Source organism: Bacillus rossius, chromosome 10 (assembly GCF_032445375.1).
Source record: "Bacillus rossius redtenbacheri isolate Brsri chromosome 10, Brsri_v3, whole genome shotgun sequence".
Classification (NCBI taxonomy): domain Eukaryota; kingdom Metazoa; phylum Arthropoda; class Insecta; order Phasmatodea; family Bacillidae; genus Bacillus; species Bacillus rossius.
The window spans coordinates 53,863,481-53,876,717 of NC_086337.1; the positions used below are offsets into that span (position 1 = coordinate 53,863,481).

Consider the following 13,237-nt stretch of genomic DNA (forward strand, 5'->3'; position numbering starts at 1 on the left):
TATGTTGCTCTGCTTTATTGTTAATATCACTTACGTAAAAATAAAGTGTATAACATACGAGCTTATCATCCAGAGAAGACTTGTTTCGGTTGACCTCTAGCGTAAAATTCTTAAACCACATAATTCACGGGCCCCCCCTGGAAATCCTACAGATTTGCGCCCATGTATGTATGTATGTATGTATGTATGTATGTATGTATGTATGTATGTATGTATTGTTACGAACGTGAGCAAGGCCGCGACACGTGCAGGTGCAGCGCTGCCTGACATCATGTGGCCGCCGCAACATGAGACGCGAGGTAGATTACAAGTAGCGCCGCTTCCCCTCCCTCAGTCCTTCCGCTCACCGCGCGGCGCTGATAAGACACCTGACACCTCACAGCTGCGGAGTCCCGCGCGCCACCTGGCAGCTGCCGACACGTGTTTCGAGAGATTTCTGCCGTCGGGTCGGCGCGGAATGACGCGACTGGCCCCAGCCGCGCTCGTGATTTCTGGAAAGCGCCTGGGCTGACATATAAGACGAGGACGCCGGCCTCGAAGGGGGAGTCAGAGTTCCAGGCGGGAGCTTTCCTGCGGCGGAGTTTCCGGGGCGATATTGCCGCGGGCGCGGCAAAGTGGCGAAGTCGGACGAAGGTCCCAGGGCAGGAGTTCAGTAGAGTCAGGAGTTTTCCCGCGGCGGAGTTTCCGGGCGATAAAGAGGCGAAGTCCCTGGACGAAGGTTCCGGGCGATAGTGTCGCGGGCGCGACGGAGTTCCGAGCGAGGCGTCGAGTGGGATCTCGGCGAAGGGGAAGTGCGACGGCGGCGGCGGAGTGCGGTGACGGAGATCGACGAGGAGTGCTGCGGCAAGAGTTGCGCCAGAGGTGCGGCCCAGCGAGGTCTGCGGTGTGTGAAAACGAGTGACTGGGGAAGCAACATTTTTTTTTAAGTGCAATTGATTATTTGCCATTTAAGAAGATTAATTGTAAGTGACATAAGTAGTGGCCATCAATAAAACTGTGTAGTGTAATAAAATCTTTAATTGGGCTATCCTTTACTAACCCGGTAAATCGCAACATTATATATATATATAAATTTACAGACATTTTATAAATTTGTACATTTACGTGAAAACAACTGTATCAACCACAAAATAGTGTTTGTAGTTATACTGGTCTCGGATTATCTGTGTTGTCCCAGTATTTCCAATTGCTAAAGTGATTTTTTTTTTGTAAACCGTTCCTTGAATAATTTTCCAGTATCAACTGTGCAAGTTTATAACCACATTAAAGTTTAATAAAGTCAAATTATTAAAATATGGATTATCTTTTCCATTGTTAAAAAAAAATGTTTTAAATACAAGATTATGCGCCAATTTTTGTAAGAAATATTCAGTATTTCGTAAATGTAAAAATAACTATAGATATGTGTTGTACAAAGTGACAATATCTTTCTTGTAATAATATTACAAACTATTTTCTGGTAACTAGTTTACAAAGAAATCTTTTGTAAAATAAGAGTGTATGTATATGTATGTAAACAAAGAAAAATGGACTAAGAGATTTAAAAAAACCACAAATGATGACAGCACAAAAAAAAATCTTTGTTTTTCTTTGTTTGTCGACCATATTCCTGTTATTGAATATTATGTGGTGTTTATATCCTGTTGACAACAGTAATTTTTTTGCTTAATTTGTGTTTTTGTCTTTTGGGTTTTTTTTTTTTTTTTAGTTTTCTTCTACAGACATACATGTGCTCAGCAATGGCGTTATGTCCAAAAGCTTACATCAAGTCATGCACTCCCATTGCACAAATCTTTCGAAGATAATAATGACCGTGAAAGCCTTGCGAACATTATTACCGCAGTGTATGTGTTTATATATTTCCGTGAAAATTCCGGGTGCGCCTGGTTATTCCCCCCCCCCCCCCCCCCCCCCGCGATGCTGGGGGCTGGGGAGCCCGCCGAGCTGGCAAGCCACGTGTCCACGGGAGAGTCGTGGTGCCTCAGGAGGACGAAGGGAAAGTGCCGGCGTCGGCCCGCGGAGGAAAACATTCTTGCGGCCAGTTCGTATTGCTCTTTCTTTATTTCTTTTCTTTCTTTCTTTCTGGACCTCCTCTCGGCCGCGGGCCGTGAAATCGACCTCGCCGAGGTTTGCCTTCCTGGTTCGGAGTCAACACGACTGCAGAGCCGGCGCGCCGCGATCGAAGACTCCACGATGGAACCCCAAACACAGCCAAAATTGAGACCTCTTAACGGTTTATTTTTCAACCTTCTTAGTTCCCCCTCTCCTCTTTTTTTTTGACGTGACGTCTAATAAATCGATGAACGCCGGCTGCACGCACGAAAAAAGTGTCCCGTTACGCACATTTTCCCGTTACGCTGTGTCCCGTTACGCTCATTGTACGCTTGCGCCGCATCTATCTCTCTTCCACTCGATTGGCACAACCATCGATTTGACTTTTTCGAGGCACATTAAACTTGAAAGAAACACTCCCATTCGTTTCCTACTTTTCCTATCATCGTCCTATCCTTAACAGAATAACACAGATTGGAAGAAGTTAAATAGCAAACATGTATAAAAGTTATAGTTAAAATAATCTGTTCGTTAAAGTAATAAACATATTTGAATTAATGAGTGCAAATAAAAGTAAATTTATCAATTAAATTATAGATTTAATTTCACTCCTTTGTATCCATACAAAATAGTGATAATTCAATAAAAATGATTCAATCTTATTCATAAAAGCATACTATCGTTTCATCAATGTTTTGTTATGGCGTTGTCACGTTAAACTATCGTTCGTAAACCGACTTTACAGACAACCAATTTTTTTTTGCTTATTGCAAGCTTGTATGCCACAAAAATGCGGACACAGTATACAACATGCAAGCACCGAATCCAGAGATGACGTGTCCACTCTTCCCCTCCCCCCACCAAAGCCCGGACAGTCCCGGTTGGGGGAGGGGAGGAGGGGGGAGGGGAAACGTGCGAGTCCTACAGACCTGCTCCATTTCATTATTAAAACTAACTAAACTCCGAAACCAATGAGGCTGATGTAATTTTCCCGCGCGCATAGAGGATCGTGGAGTCTATCCTGGAGCTCATTGAAACCACGACTTTTTTCCAGTCCCTATTCATCGGCCGGTGACTTGGGAGGCGTCTCGACAGGGTCGCGTGTGTCGCGCGGGGCACCTCGGCTAAGCCCACTGGCTTCTCTGTACAGGGAGGCGGCGGGGCGCGCCGCCAACTGTACCGATAACGGACCCCGCGACCCGGAAGCCTCGCCGGGCATCGAACCGCGGGACGCCGTCGCCTCGGACAACGAGACGCGACGACGCGGCGCAACGCACGTCTCACAACTGCCGCGCTTCTCGCGCTTCCAACACGGCTGCCGTCGCTCGGCTTCTGGGATGTGGCCGCGTCCTTGGCAAAATGATTCACCTTGACGTTTCGGTCGACTTTTGCAGTCGCGCCATCTTCATGGGAGCAGTTTACCTACTACCGACTGCTCCCCGATGATGGCGGACTGCAATGTCGACCGAAAACGTCGGGTGAATCATTCGCCAAGGACACGGCTACATCCCAGAAGCCAAGCTACTTCAGACGTAATTCTTAAGAAAATTGGCGCATATATTTTTTTAAAATATTTTCATTGATGTTTCGTTCAAACATGTTTTTTAAGCAATGGAAAAGACAATCGAATACTCGATAAATTGGCTTTATTTTGTTATGTTATGCACAGTTAATACTGGAAAGTTATTCAGGGAACGGTTTGCAAATAATGTTAGCTACGGCATGGCAAGGCAGGGCAAGGTAAGGCAAGGCAGAACAGGGCAAGGCAAAGCAGGGTAAGGCAGGGCAAGGCAGGGCAAGGTAGGGTAAGGCAGGGCAAGTAAGGCAAGGCAGGACAAGGCAGAGTAAGGCAAGAAAAAGCAGGGCAAGGCAGGGTAAGGTGAGGCAGGGAAAGGTAAGGCAAGGCAGATCAAGACAGGACATGGCAGGGAAAGGCAGGTCAAGACAAGGCAAGGCAGGCAAAGGCATGGAAAGGTAAGGCAAGGCAGGAAAAGGCAGGTCAAGGTAAAGTAAGGCAGTACAAGGAAGGAAAGGGCAGGGCGAAAGCAGGGCAAGGCAGGGTAAGGTAAGGCGAGGCAGGGTAAGGTAAGGCAAGGCAGGACAAGGTAGGACAAGGCAGGGTAAGGTAAGGCGAGGCAGGGTAAGGTAAGGCGAGGCTAGGTAAGGTAAGACGAGGCAAGGCAGGACAAGGTAGGACAAGGCAGGGAAAGGCAGGGAAAGGCAGGGCAAGGTAGGGAAAGGCAGGGCAAGGCAGGAAAAGGCTTGGAAGCCAGTCAATCGCCCCGGGCCCCACGCCACACCGTTTCGATTGTGTGAAAAAAAAATTGATAATAATCGGGAAAAATAAGTATTTAATACTATAAGCGTGTAATTCAAAGTGCTGGTCAGCAACTTTCGATTTCAAATGAGGTTTTCGTTATTTCGTATAAGAAAATATATGTTTTAAATATTTTAATTTTCTCATACAAAGCCTCGATTTCACCGCGGAGTTTGATTTTTGACATTTATGAAACCTACCTTTTTTACAATTAGCAAAACCATAGACGAGATTTAAATTACTGGTTTTACTTACATATATATGTGTGTGTATGTATGTGTGTGTATATATATAATATTTATTTATTTTCCAAGGTAGGTCTTCCTGAACTACCTTGTATCCCTGGAGGTTGTCCCATACCTCCCAGCCACCCCCCCCCCCCCCCCCCCCCCCCATCAAACAGGATGTAACCAATCATGGCCCCCGCAAAGTCCGTGGTCGCCTCTGGGTCCCCGCACCAGGCCGTGTCCCAGTAACCGCGCTGCGTGTCACATGCGTGTTATCGAGTGTAATGGCCACGCGCGGTGTTGCATTGTTGCAGGCGCGGGCTGTCCGCCCACGAACACTCCGGGCCGTTCCGACGCAAGACACGGAAGCGGAGACGGACGTCACGTAACGGGAGTATCCATCTACATGGGCCCCTTGACGGACCAGTGTTCGGCAAAGCCCAGCTGTTCCGTTTACGTTCTTCCGTGCGACCAACAGAACGTAGATATTTGGCCGCGGTGGTCGCCATGTTTGTTTACGTTTCAAACAAATGAAAAATAGTTTCAACTACAAGAATATAAATATATATAATGTTCTTTCTCCCCATTTGTGCCCTTTTTTAAATTTAAATATATATATATATATATATATATATATATATATATATATATGTGTGTGTGTGTGTGTGTGTGTGTGTATGTGTGTGTGTGTGTGTGTGTGTAAATCCTAACAATGTTTGTTCTCACGTCTGAATATTTTTTTTTCTCAATTAAATTAGTTTTTTTTCGTAACCGTGAAATCCAATCTCACGGGTTGTCATTTGTTACACGTTTCCGTGCATCGTGCGGAAGCGGCAGACGGAAAGTTGAAACGCAAATATCTTGCGGGTCTTCAAATACCACCAAAATCCTTAGTGGGCGAAGGATTCTATATTCGATGAAAAAAAAAAAAAAAAATCTAAGACTGAATATTAGAAGAACTGAATTAAACTATATAAAATTCAAAACTGTGACAACCTCTGGAGTTTACCTATCCTGTTATCATTCCTCAAGATATTGTACTTTTAACATTCATGAATGAATAATTTAAAAAGGTTAAAACGTTTCAATAGCGTAGATGATATGATTCTTTTCTTGTACGATATTTTATTTCGGACCTTTGAGAGCTTAGATTCGAATTCGAGGGGTTAATTCGAAGTAGGTACTCTTTGGGACTCGACCGATCACCAGTGTTTACGTTCAACGGGCCACGTACCTTGAGCAGCTTCGTCCTGCAGCCCAGCCGCGACGGGCGTCAGCAGCAGGCCGCAGCACCACAGCGCCAGCCAACCAGCGCGCGGCGTCGTCGTCTTCGCCATGTCCCGGGCCGAGCGGTCGACCAACCACCGCACATGCACGCCACAGCACTCGCCTCGCACGCGCACAACACTTGCAAGTCCCGGAGCGCCTCGCCTCGCCTCGCCTGACCGCACTGCGCGACCTTCCGCTTGCGACTGGGGGCTACCTGCGTTCCTCGTGCCGCTGTTCCGCCCGGGCCTCGGAACTACGGTACTCCCGCGCCGAAAATACGGTACGCCCACCTTAACTATGGCACGCCTCACCGAAACTACGGCACGCCCCGCCGAAAACTACGGTACTCCTCCGAACCGGCGGAGAGACAAGTCTTGCCTCGCCACCTATTGTTCTTTGGTTGAGTTTTTCATTTAGTACTGATTACTTGAAGAAAGGCCAAACAATTCCAATAAAAAAAAAATTGCAGAAACTCAACGAGAATATCTCGGTATACGGTATTTGGTAGCATCTGTGTAGGAGGGCGCGAAGCAAAGATCACAAAGCCAAAGGTAAACTTTAAAGTATTAACTGTTTTAATGATTTTTTTAACAAGATAGGCAGTACTGTAATAAAACTCCTTGTCAGGGTTTTTTTTTTCATGTAGGTTTTTTTTTTCGCTTTTATCGGAGCCGTTTCATAATAAAATTAGAAATTTCGGTCTGAAAATGGACTGATCCAATAGTTAACGTAGCTGCTCCGGCAGCGAATTCTTTTTTTGCGGATGCAGAAACTACATATATGATTCGCGTCCAGAAATGTGGTTAAAAAAAAAAACTCAATTTGAGTATTTTTTTTATCACGCTCGGCATTATTTAAAAAATAATTCTACGTTAAAATTTCTGTGTCCGAGTTTCGTATAATAAGTGTGTTTGCGACCTGAGAAGGCGTGAGTTGGCTCGCGGCCGAGGTTAGATGTCACACGTCGCTCCCCGTCGCAGGAGTCGTTGAAAGAACCCGACGAGGATGTTCCTGGGAGCCTTATATATACTGTATAGAAGTCGTGAGTGGATAGGATTTACTCTACGTTTTTCAGGAGCGTATGATGAGCAGCTTGGGAACTTCACCGCTGCAGGGCGCTGCCGTAACGCCCCTGTATCGTCTTAGGTTGTTATTTACGTGTTAGAGCGCAGCACTGTCGCCCGCTGTCATTCCCCGCACCCCCCACCCATCATTCACTGCAGCTCAAGGTCGTTCAACGGGAGGGGGAAGGGGTGTTTGATGAGTTCGACACTTGTCTGCTAGGGACCACCACAAGTCGATGACCTAGAGATGGTGGCGATTGCGGCGGTGAATTAACCAACTGCCTCGAAACCGTATTAGAAATTTTAACCTGGGCTGGCGACTTCTATACAGTATATATATATTCAAAGCTGGGAGCCGAGAACAGCGGGAAACCTTCATTTCACAGACGAGAGAGCCACACCCGAAGTTCCCCGAAGTTCATGCTCGCTTTTTTTTCCCCGTTCTATCTCATTGTATAAACCGGAGTGGCATTAAATTTTGCGGTCGATTAGGATAGGTTTAGCTACATTATAAATACTTTAAAACATTGTGGATGGTTGGTTATATTAGGTAAGTATAGCTACATTAAAAAAATACTGTAAAATCATTTTATGGTTGCTTAGCAAATAACTTTTTAATATGTAGCTATCCAGCGCTAGGAAACTGTTTACATGATTTCACAGTATCTTTAATGTAGCTATCCTAATCAAATCAACCGTCCACAATGTTTTAAAGTATTTATAATTAGAGACCGGAAAAATTCGCGGGTTCAATGAACTCCAGGATAGACTCCAATATCTTCTACACACTCGGGCAAATGCCAACTGTTCATTGGCTGTTGACTTGTGAGTCGTCTCGACTGGGTGGCCTGTGATTCGACACTTCTATGAGTGAGGGTCTCTAATTGGCCCTCAGTCCTCCAGATTAACAGTGAACCAATGACAGAAGCAGCACTAAGGTATAATTATTTGAATTTTAGCATAACACGAAATAAACCCGCGAATTTTTCAGGTCTCTATTTATAATGTAGCTAACCTAACCTAATTGACCATTAGTCATCTTGAGTTACAATGAACAAAAAAAACCGAAGATGCACGATCGGACGTTTGGCTCTCTCGTCTGTGAAAGGAAGGCTCCCCGACAACAGCGGGTCTCGTGGTCTGGGGGGGGGGGGGGGGCGCCGCGCGCTACCTCTGCCGGTGAAAGTCGCAATTAAGTTTCCATTGCGACGAGGAAACTCTTAATGGTAGGTGGCTGAGCCTCTCTGTGGAAGTAGTTTCGGAATAGCTGCCTACGCGTCCTTGTCAAGTGTCTTCAATAAGTAACAACTCATTTTAGGTGAGGAAAAACTATTAGCAGGGACTGGAAAAATTCGCGGTTTCAATGACCTCTATGACAGACTCCACGATCCTCTATTTACTCGGGGATATTACACCAGCTCATTGGCTACTGACTATACATAATAAACATGCAGGAAAGATGACAGCAGCAGAAGCGATTGATTACACGTCATGGGAACATGACATATTAGTCAAGGTTAAGAATTATATTTGCTTTGCTTGGTGGGGGAAACCATCCGCACCTCAACGAAGCAGTCACCATACTCAAAATAACTAAGACGTGCAGGCTACATGCAATAATGTCCTGGTTTACCTTATTGTGTATATAATTGAAAAATAAGTAAATAATTATATTTTAAAAAATTGTTTTATTTCTCGTTGTCTGATTTTGACGTGACAACGTCTAATAAATCGATGAACGCCGGCTGCACACACGAAAATGTGTCCCGTTACGCACATTGTTCCGTTGCGCTGTGTCCCGTTACGCACATTGTTCCGTTGCGCTGTGTCCCGTTACGCACATTGTTCCGTTACGCTGTGTCTCGTTACGCTCATTGTACGCTTGCGCCGCATCTATCTCTTTTCCATTCGACTGTTTATAAAGTGAAGTTAAATGTTAATGTGGTTTTAATTGCTTATTAAAACAACAATTTCGGCAATAAAGGTTAATTATTCTTGTATTTTAAAAATCTGATTACTAGTATAATTTCAAGATTTTATTCTTTTATTATTAAAATAAAAATTATTCCATTTTATTCATAAAAGTATTCAATAATTTCATCATTGTTTTGTTATGACGTTGTCACGTTAAACTATTGTCCGTAAACCGACTTTACAGACAACCAATTTTTTTTCTAACTAAGACTGGGTGCTTGTAGTATTTCAGCAGTCATCTCCTACCAGTCGTATCCATCTGATGAGACCGTGTCCTACTGAGTTGAATTTTCGTCCAAAGCTGCGTTCTTTTCGTTAAATGCACATAGTGAATATATCGTCAGGACTGAATATACGATATCGATATATATAGTATTTTCGATAAAAATTATGTAAATATGGACTTAGCTCCATTGTAAACTATCTCTATCAAATAGTGTTTATAGTGTCTTAGACTGGAGTCAAAACAATGCGTTTCTGTCGCTGCAGCTAAAACTAAGGCTATAGGGACTGGAAAAATTCGTGGTTTCGATTACCTCTAGGATAGACTCCAAGATCCTCTATGTGCGCGGGAAAATTACACCAGCTCATTGGCTACTGACTCGGGACACCTGCTAACTGGGATGCTTGTGATTCGATACTTCTTACGCTGAGGATCATTCATTGGCTCACAGTCCATCAGGCAAAACTGTGTTCCAATCACTAAAGCGGCAATAAGTTAAACGCACTTGGATTCTAGTCTATCGCGAAATGAAACCGCGAATTTTTCCGGTCTCTAATTATGGCGGAGTTATTCTTTATACCGCTTTTCGTAAGGGGCCCGCCGAGTCAGGGGTGTTGGTGAGGCGAGATGGTAAGAGCGATGCTCGCCGGTGCTTCTAGCGCTGACTCGCCTCTAAGCGCAAGGCTGTGTGTGGACTGGCGCGCAGTTAAATGGGAGAGAAATGGAGATAAAGATGTTAATGCAAGTCCCTTTGAGTGCTTTAAAGAACCTGTACCGGGGTTCCGTGTCTAAAAAAATATTCTGAAAACATGCGTTTTATTACTTCACACTCTTTTGAAAACACAGTTCGGAAACAAAACTTACGGAAACGGAACAACTCCTCCGTCCTCGGCGTATTCTTAAATGCTTTTTTTCCGTGAACTGACACCACTCGGATGTATCCGGCAGTTTTTTTTTTCAAATGACGTACGCCGTATGCGCGGTCAACCAGTCTCTCAGGAGTGCACGCATCGAACGTGTTATAACAACTGACGTGAGGATACGAAATCAAATGAGCAGAAACCGGCAACCGCTCTCCGGTTCAACCGCACAGCGTGACCACGGCAAGGGGGGTACCGCGTTAGTGGTACGGGTATCCGTGATAATGGCACGGGGGTACCGTGGTAAATGGTACGAGTACCGTGATAATGGTGTGGGTGTCATTATTAAGGTATGTGTACCGTTATTGTGGTACGAATGCCATGATAATGGTATGTGTGCCATTATTATGGTATGTGTACCGTTATTGTTGTACGGATACTGTAATTATGGTACGAGTGCAGTAATAATGGTACGCAAAGATGTGGTGAAGGGGTCCCCCCTCTACAAAAAAAAACACATCTCTCGGCGGGCACTGCAAGGGCGGCCTACATACCTGGCCTCCAGGGGCTGGTCCGGGTCACGTGCCCGCCAGGAATCCGGAGATGAGGTCAGCACCGCTCGGTACCGCCGCCGCGCGAGTACACGCCGCCTCCGTGGCCGCGCCATAGCATGTGTCATTTAGTACTGACAGTACCACCTGAAGCACCACCAGTGGCGGATACAAGGGGGGGCACCAGGGGCAAGTGCCCCCTTCCCCCGGAAAAACCAGTTGTCTGCTACGTTAATATTGCCGACAAAAATGGATTGTTTCTGAAACCAATAAAATATTTTAAATATAATAAATGAATTTCTTGTAGAATCATAAAATCTTGGTGGTCCGATGTTATGTGTGGTGTGAGCAGATTAAATACAAATTTAGTAATTTTAAGAATTTTTTTTTTCTCTGGCTACTCTGAAATCCTAGAGTAGCCCCCCCCCCCCCCCCTCCGAGGTGAACCTCTGGATCCGCCGCTGCCAGTGACTCACGCATCCTCCTGTCTCGTCTGTGTCCTCGAGCAACTCCGCGTGGTGCTTTTGCAAGAGAGGCAGTTACGGAACGGGAACGGTGGTATAATCTTTGAATATATATACTGTATAGAAGTCGCGAGTGGATAGGATTTACTCTACGTTTTTCAGAAGCGTACGATGAGCAGCTTGGGAACTTCACCACTGCAGTGCGCTGCCGTAACGCCCCTGTATCGTCTTTAGTTGTTGTTTACACGTTAGAGCGCAGCCCTGTCGCCCGCTGTCATTCCCCCGCACCCCTCTCACCTATCATTCACTGCAGCTCGAGTTCGTTCAAGGGGAGGGGGAAGGGGTGTTTGAAGAGTTCGACACTTGTCCGCTAGGGACCACCACAAGTCGATGCCCTAGAGATGGTGGCGATTGCGGCGGTGAATTAACCAACTACCTCAAAACCGTATTAGAAATGTTAACCTGGGCTGGCGACTTCTATACAGTATATATATTCGAAGGTATAATGTACCCAAGAGAGCTGTACGCAGACCACAGCTCCCAAGGCTCCTGGTGCGGGACTGTGCGTTGCGTGTCGATGATGTTTCAAGAACCAGATGAGAGATGGCCGTGCAGTGACGCACGCATCCGAACGCTTGTAAAAGATGAAGCGGTTGAGATAGCTCGTTCACAGAAAGTTATGTTCATTTCTCTCCCGTTTAACTGCGCTTAGAGGCGACACCGCGCTAGAAGCACCGGCGAGCATCGCTCTTAACCTTTCGCCTCACCAACACGAATACCTACACCCCTGACTCGGCGGGCCCCTTATACGAAAAGCGGTGGAAAGAATAATTCCGCGACAGTTTTTTTTAGCTGCAGCTACAGTAACGCATTGTTTTGACTCCAGCCTAAGGCACTATTTATAAACACCATTTGATAGAGGTCGTTTACAATGGAGCGAAGTCCATATTTACATAATTTTTTTTTTTATCGAAAATACGATTTGTCAATACTGTCTATAATTTACAATTTTATGTATGGTTGCTATTAGAAGGTAACGAGAAGGAATGAGGACTTCGGGTTCTCAAGGTCACCCCCCCCCCTTCCCCTTTCCACTAACAACTTTGGATCCGCTTCTCAAGGTGCGTCACTTCTGAAAGAAGAACTACTTCAGAATTTCGGTACAACACACTTAAAATATACATATAAATATATTATATATTTTTACTTTTAGAAGTTTATTTCTTGGAAACTCAGTTGCCAACGATATCACTTGTAAAACTGCAAGGCAGAGATTTGTACCAATTGCAATTTTACAGAGCTCTGCTTTGGTTTTTTACAAGAGATGTCGTAGGCAACTGTTTCCAAGGATTTTCCTTGCAAAAAGTACCGTGCAAATTTTAATCCTTTGAAAAAGTGCACTTTTCTGACAGGGAACCTTTTTATTAGAGGTTTTTTAGTTTGACTGTCAGACGAATATTCTTCTGTCATTTCTGAGAACAATACTGGTAGATAGTTGGCCTGTCTAGTTCTTCGGAAAACAAAATACTTTTTTATGCATAAATTTGTATAGAATGTCAGCTTAATGTTTCGTGTCACTGTGACAAAAAGGGTACTTCCTAATGGAATGGTTCATGACAAGACTCCTTAACCGCGTTACTTGCCCATTTGAAGACCAAAGAAATAGCGAATCTTGGACATAACCACCAAAAATTTGGTTTGGTTGGACTCGGGGCGATGGAAGACTACCATAATGCCAGTATTCCGCTTGGCCTCTTCGAAAATAGCGGAAAAGTGCCATACGTCCAAAGGACGAGATGGAATTCTGCCATATTTTCTTACACCCACTGGCGCAACAACAGGGGGGGGGGGGCAAAGAAAGAACTGTGTAATCAATTTTTAGATAATAAAACTGCTTAAATAGCACCATTTTCCACCTTGAAATACAAATTTTCCCGGGGGAGGACCCCCGGACCACCGCTTCAATAGGGGGGATCGATGATTCTTTATAAAAAGGTATATTGCCCCCCCCCTTTGGAAATTTATTTGTTGCGCCCTCCATGGAATGAGTACAGAAGCATTGCCCTCGAAGTAGTGTATAGAATACTCAGTAGGTAGCAATGTCAACCCTCTATCTGTTTCTCAGGTTAACTTTAAAGATTACAGATAATTGCAATAACAAATCACTTCCAGATCGCGGACGAGAATAAAGAAATGTTTCCAAAAATGAATTGTAGGTAGCACTCTATTCTTATGA

General features: G+C 44.8%; 1 protein-coding gene across 1 annotated transcript in view; it reads right to left on the bottom strand.

The window, feature by feature from the left end:
- LOC134536349 (putative epidermal cell surface receptor) overlaps positions 1 to 10,653 on the bottom strand; it is a 98,255-nt gene extending 87,602 nt beyond the window's left edge. The window contains exons 1-2 of the mRNA XM_063376102.1: positions 10,541 to 10,653; positions 5,831 to 6,096 (exon numbers count right to left, since the gene is read on the bottom strand). Coding sequence (XP_063232172.1) covers positions 5,831 to 6,096; positions 10,541 to 10,653 — 379 coding nt within the window. The remainder of the gene's footprint in view (positions 1 to 5,830; positions 6,097 to 10,540) is intronic.
- Between the last annotated feature and the right edge of the window lie 2,584 nt (positions 10,654 to 13,237).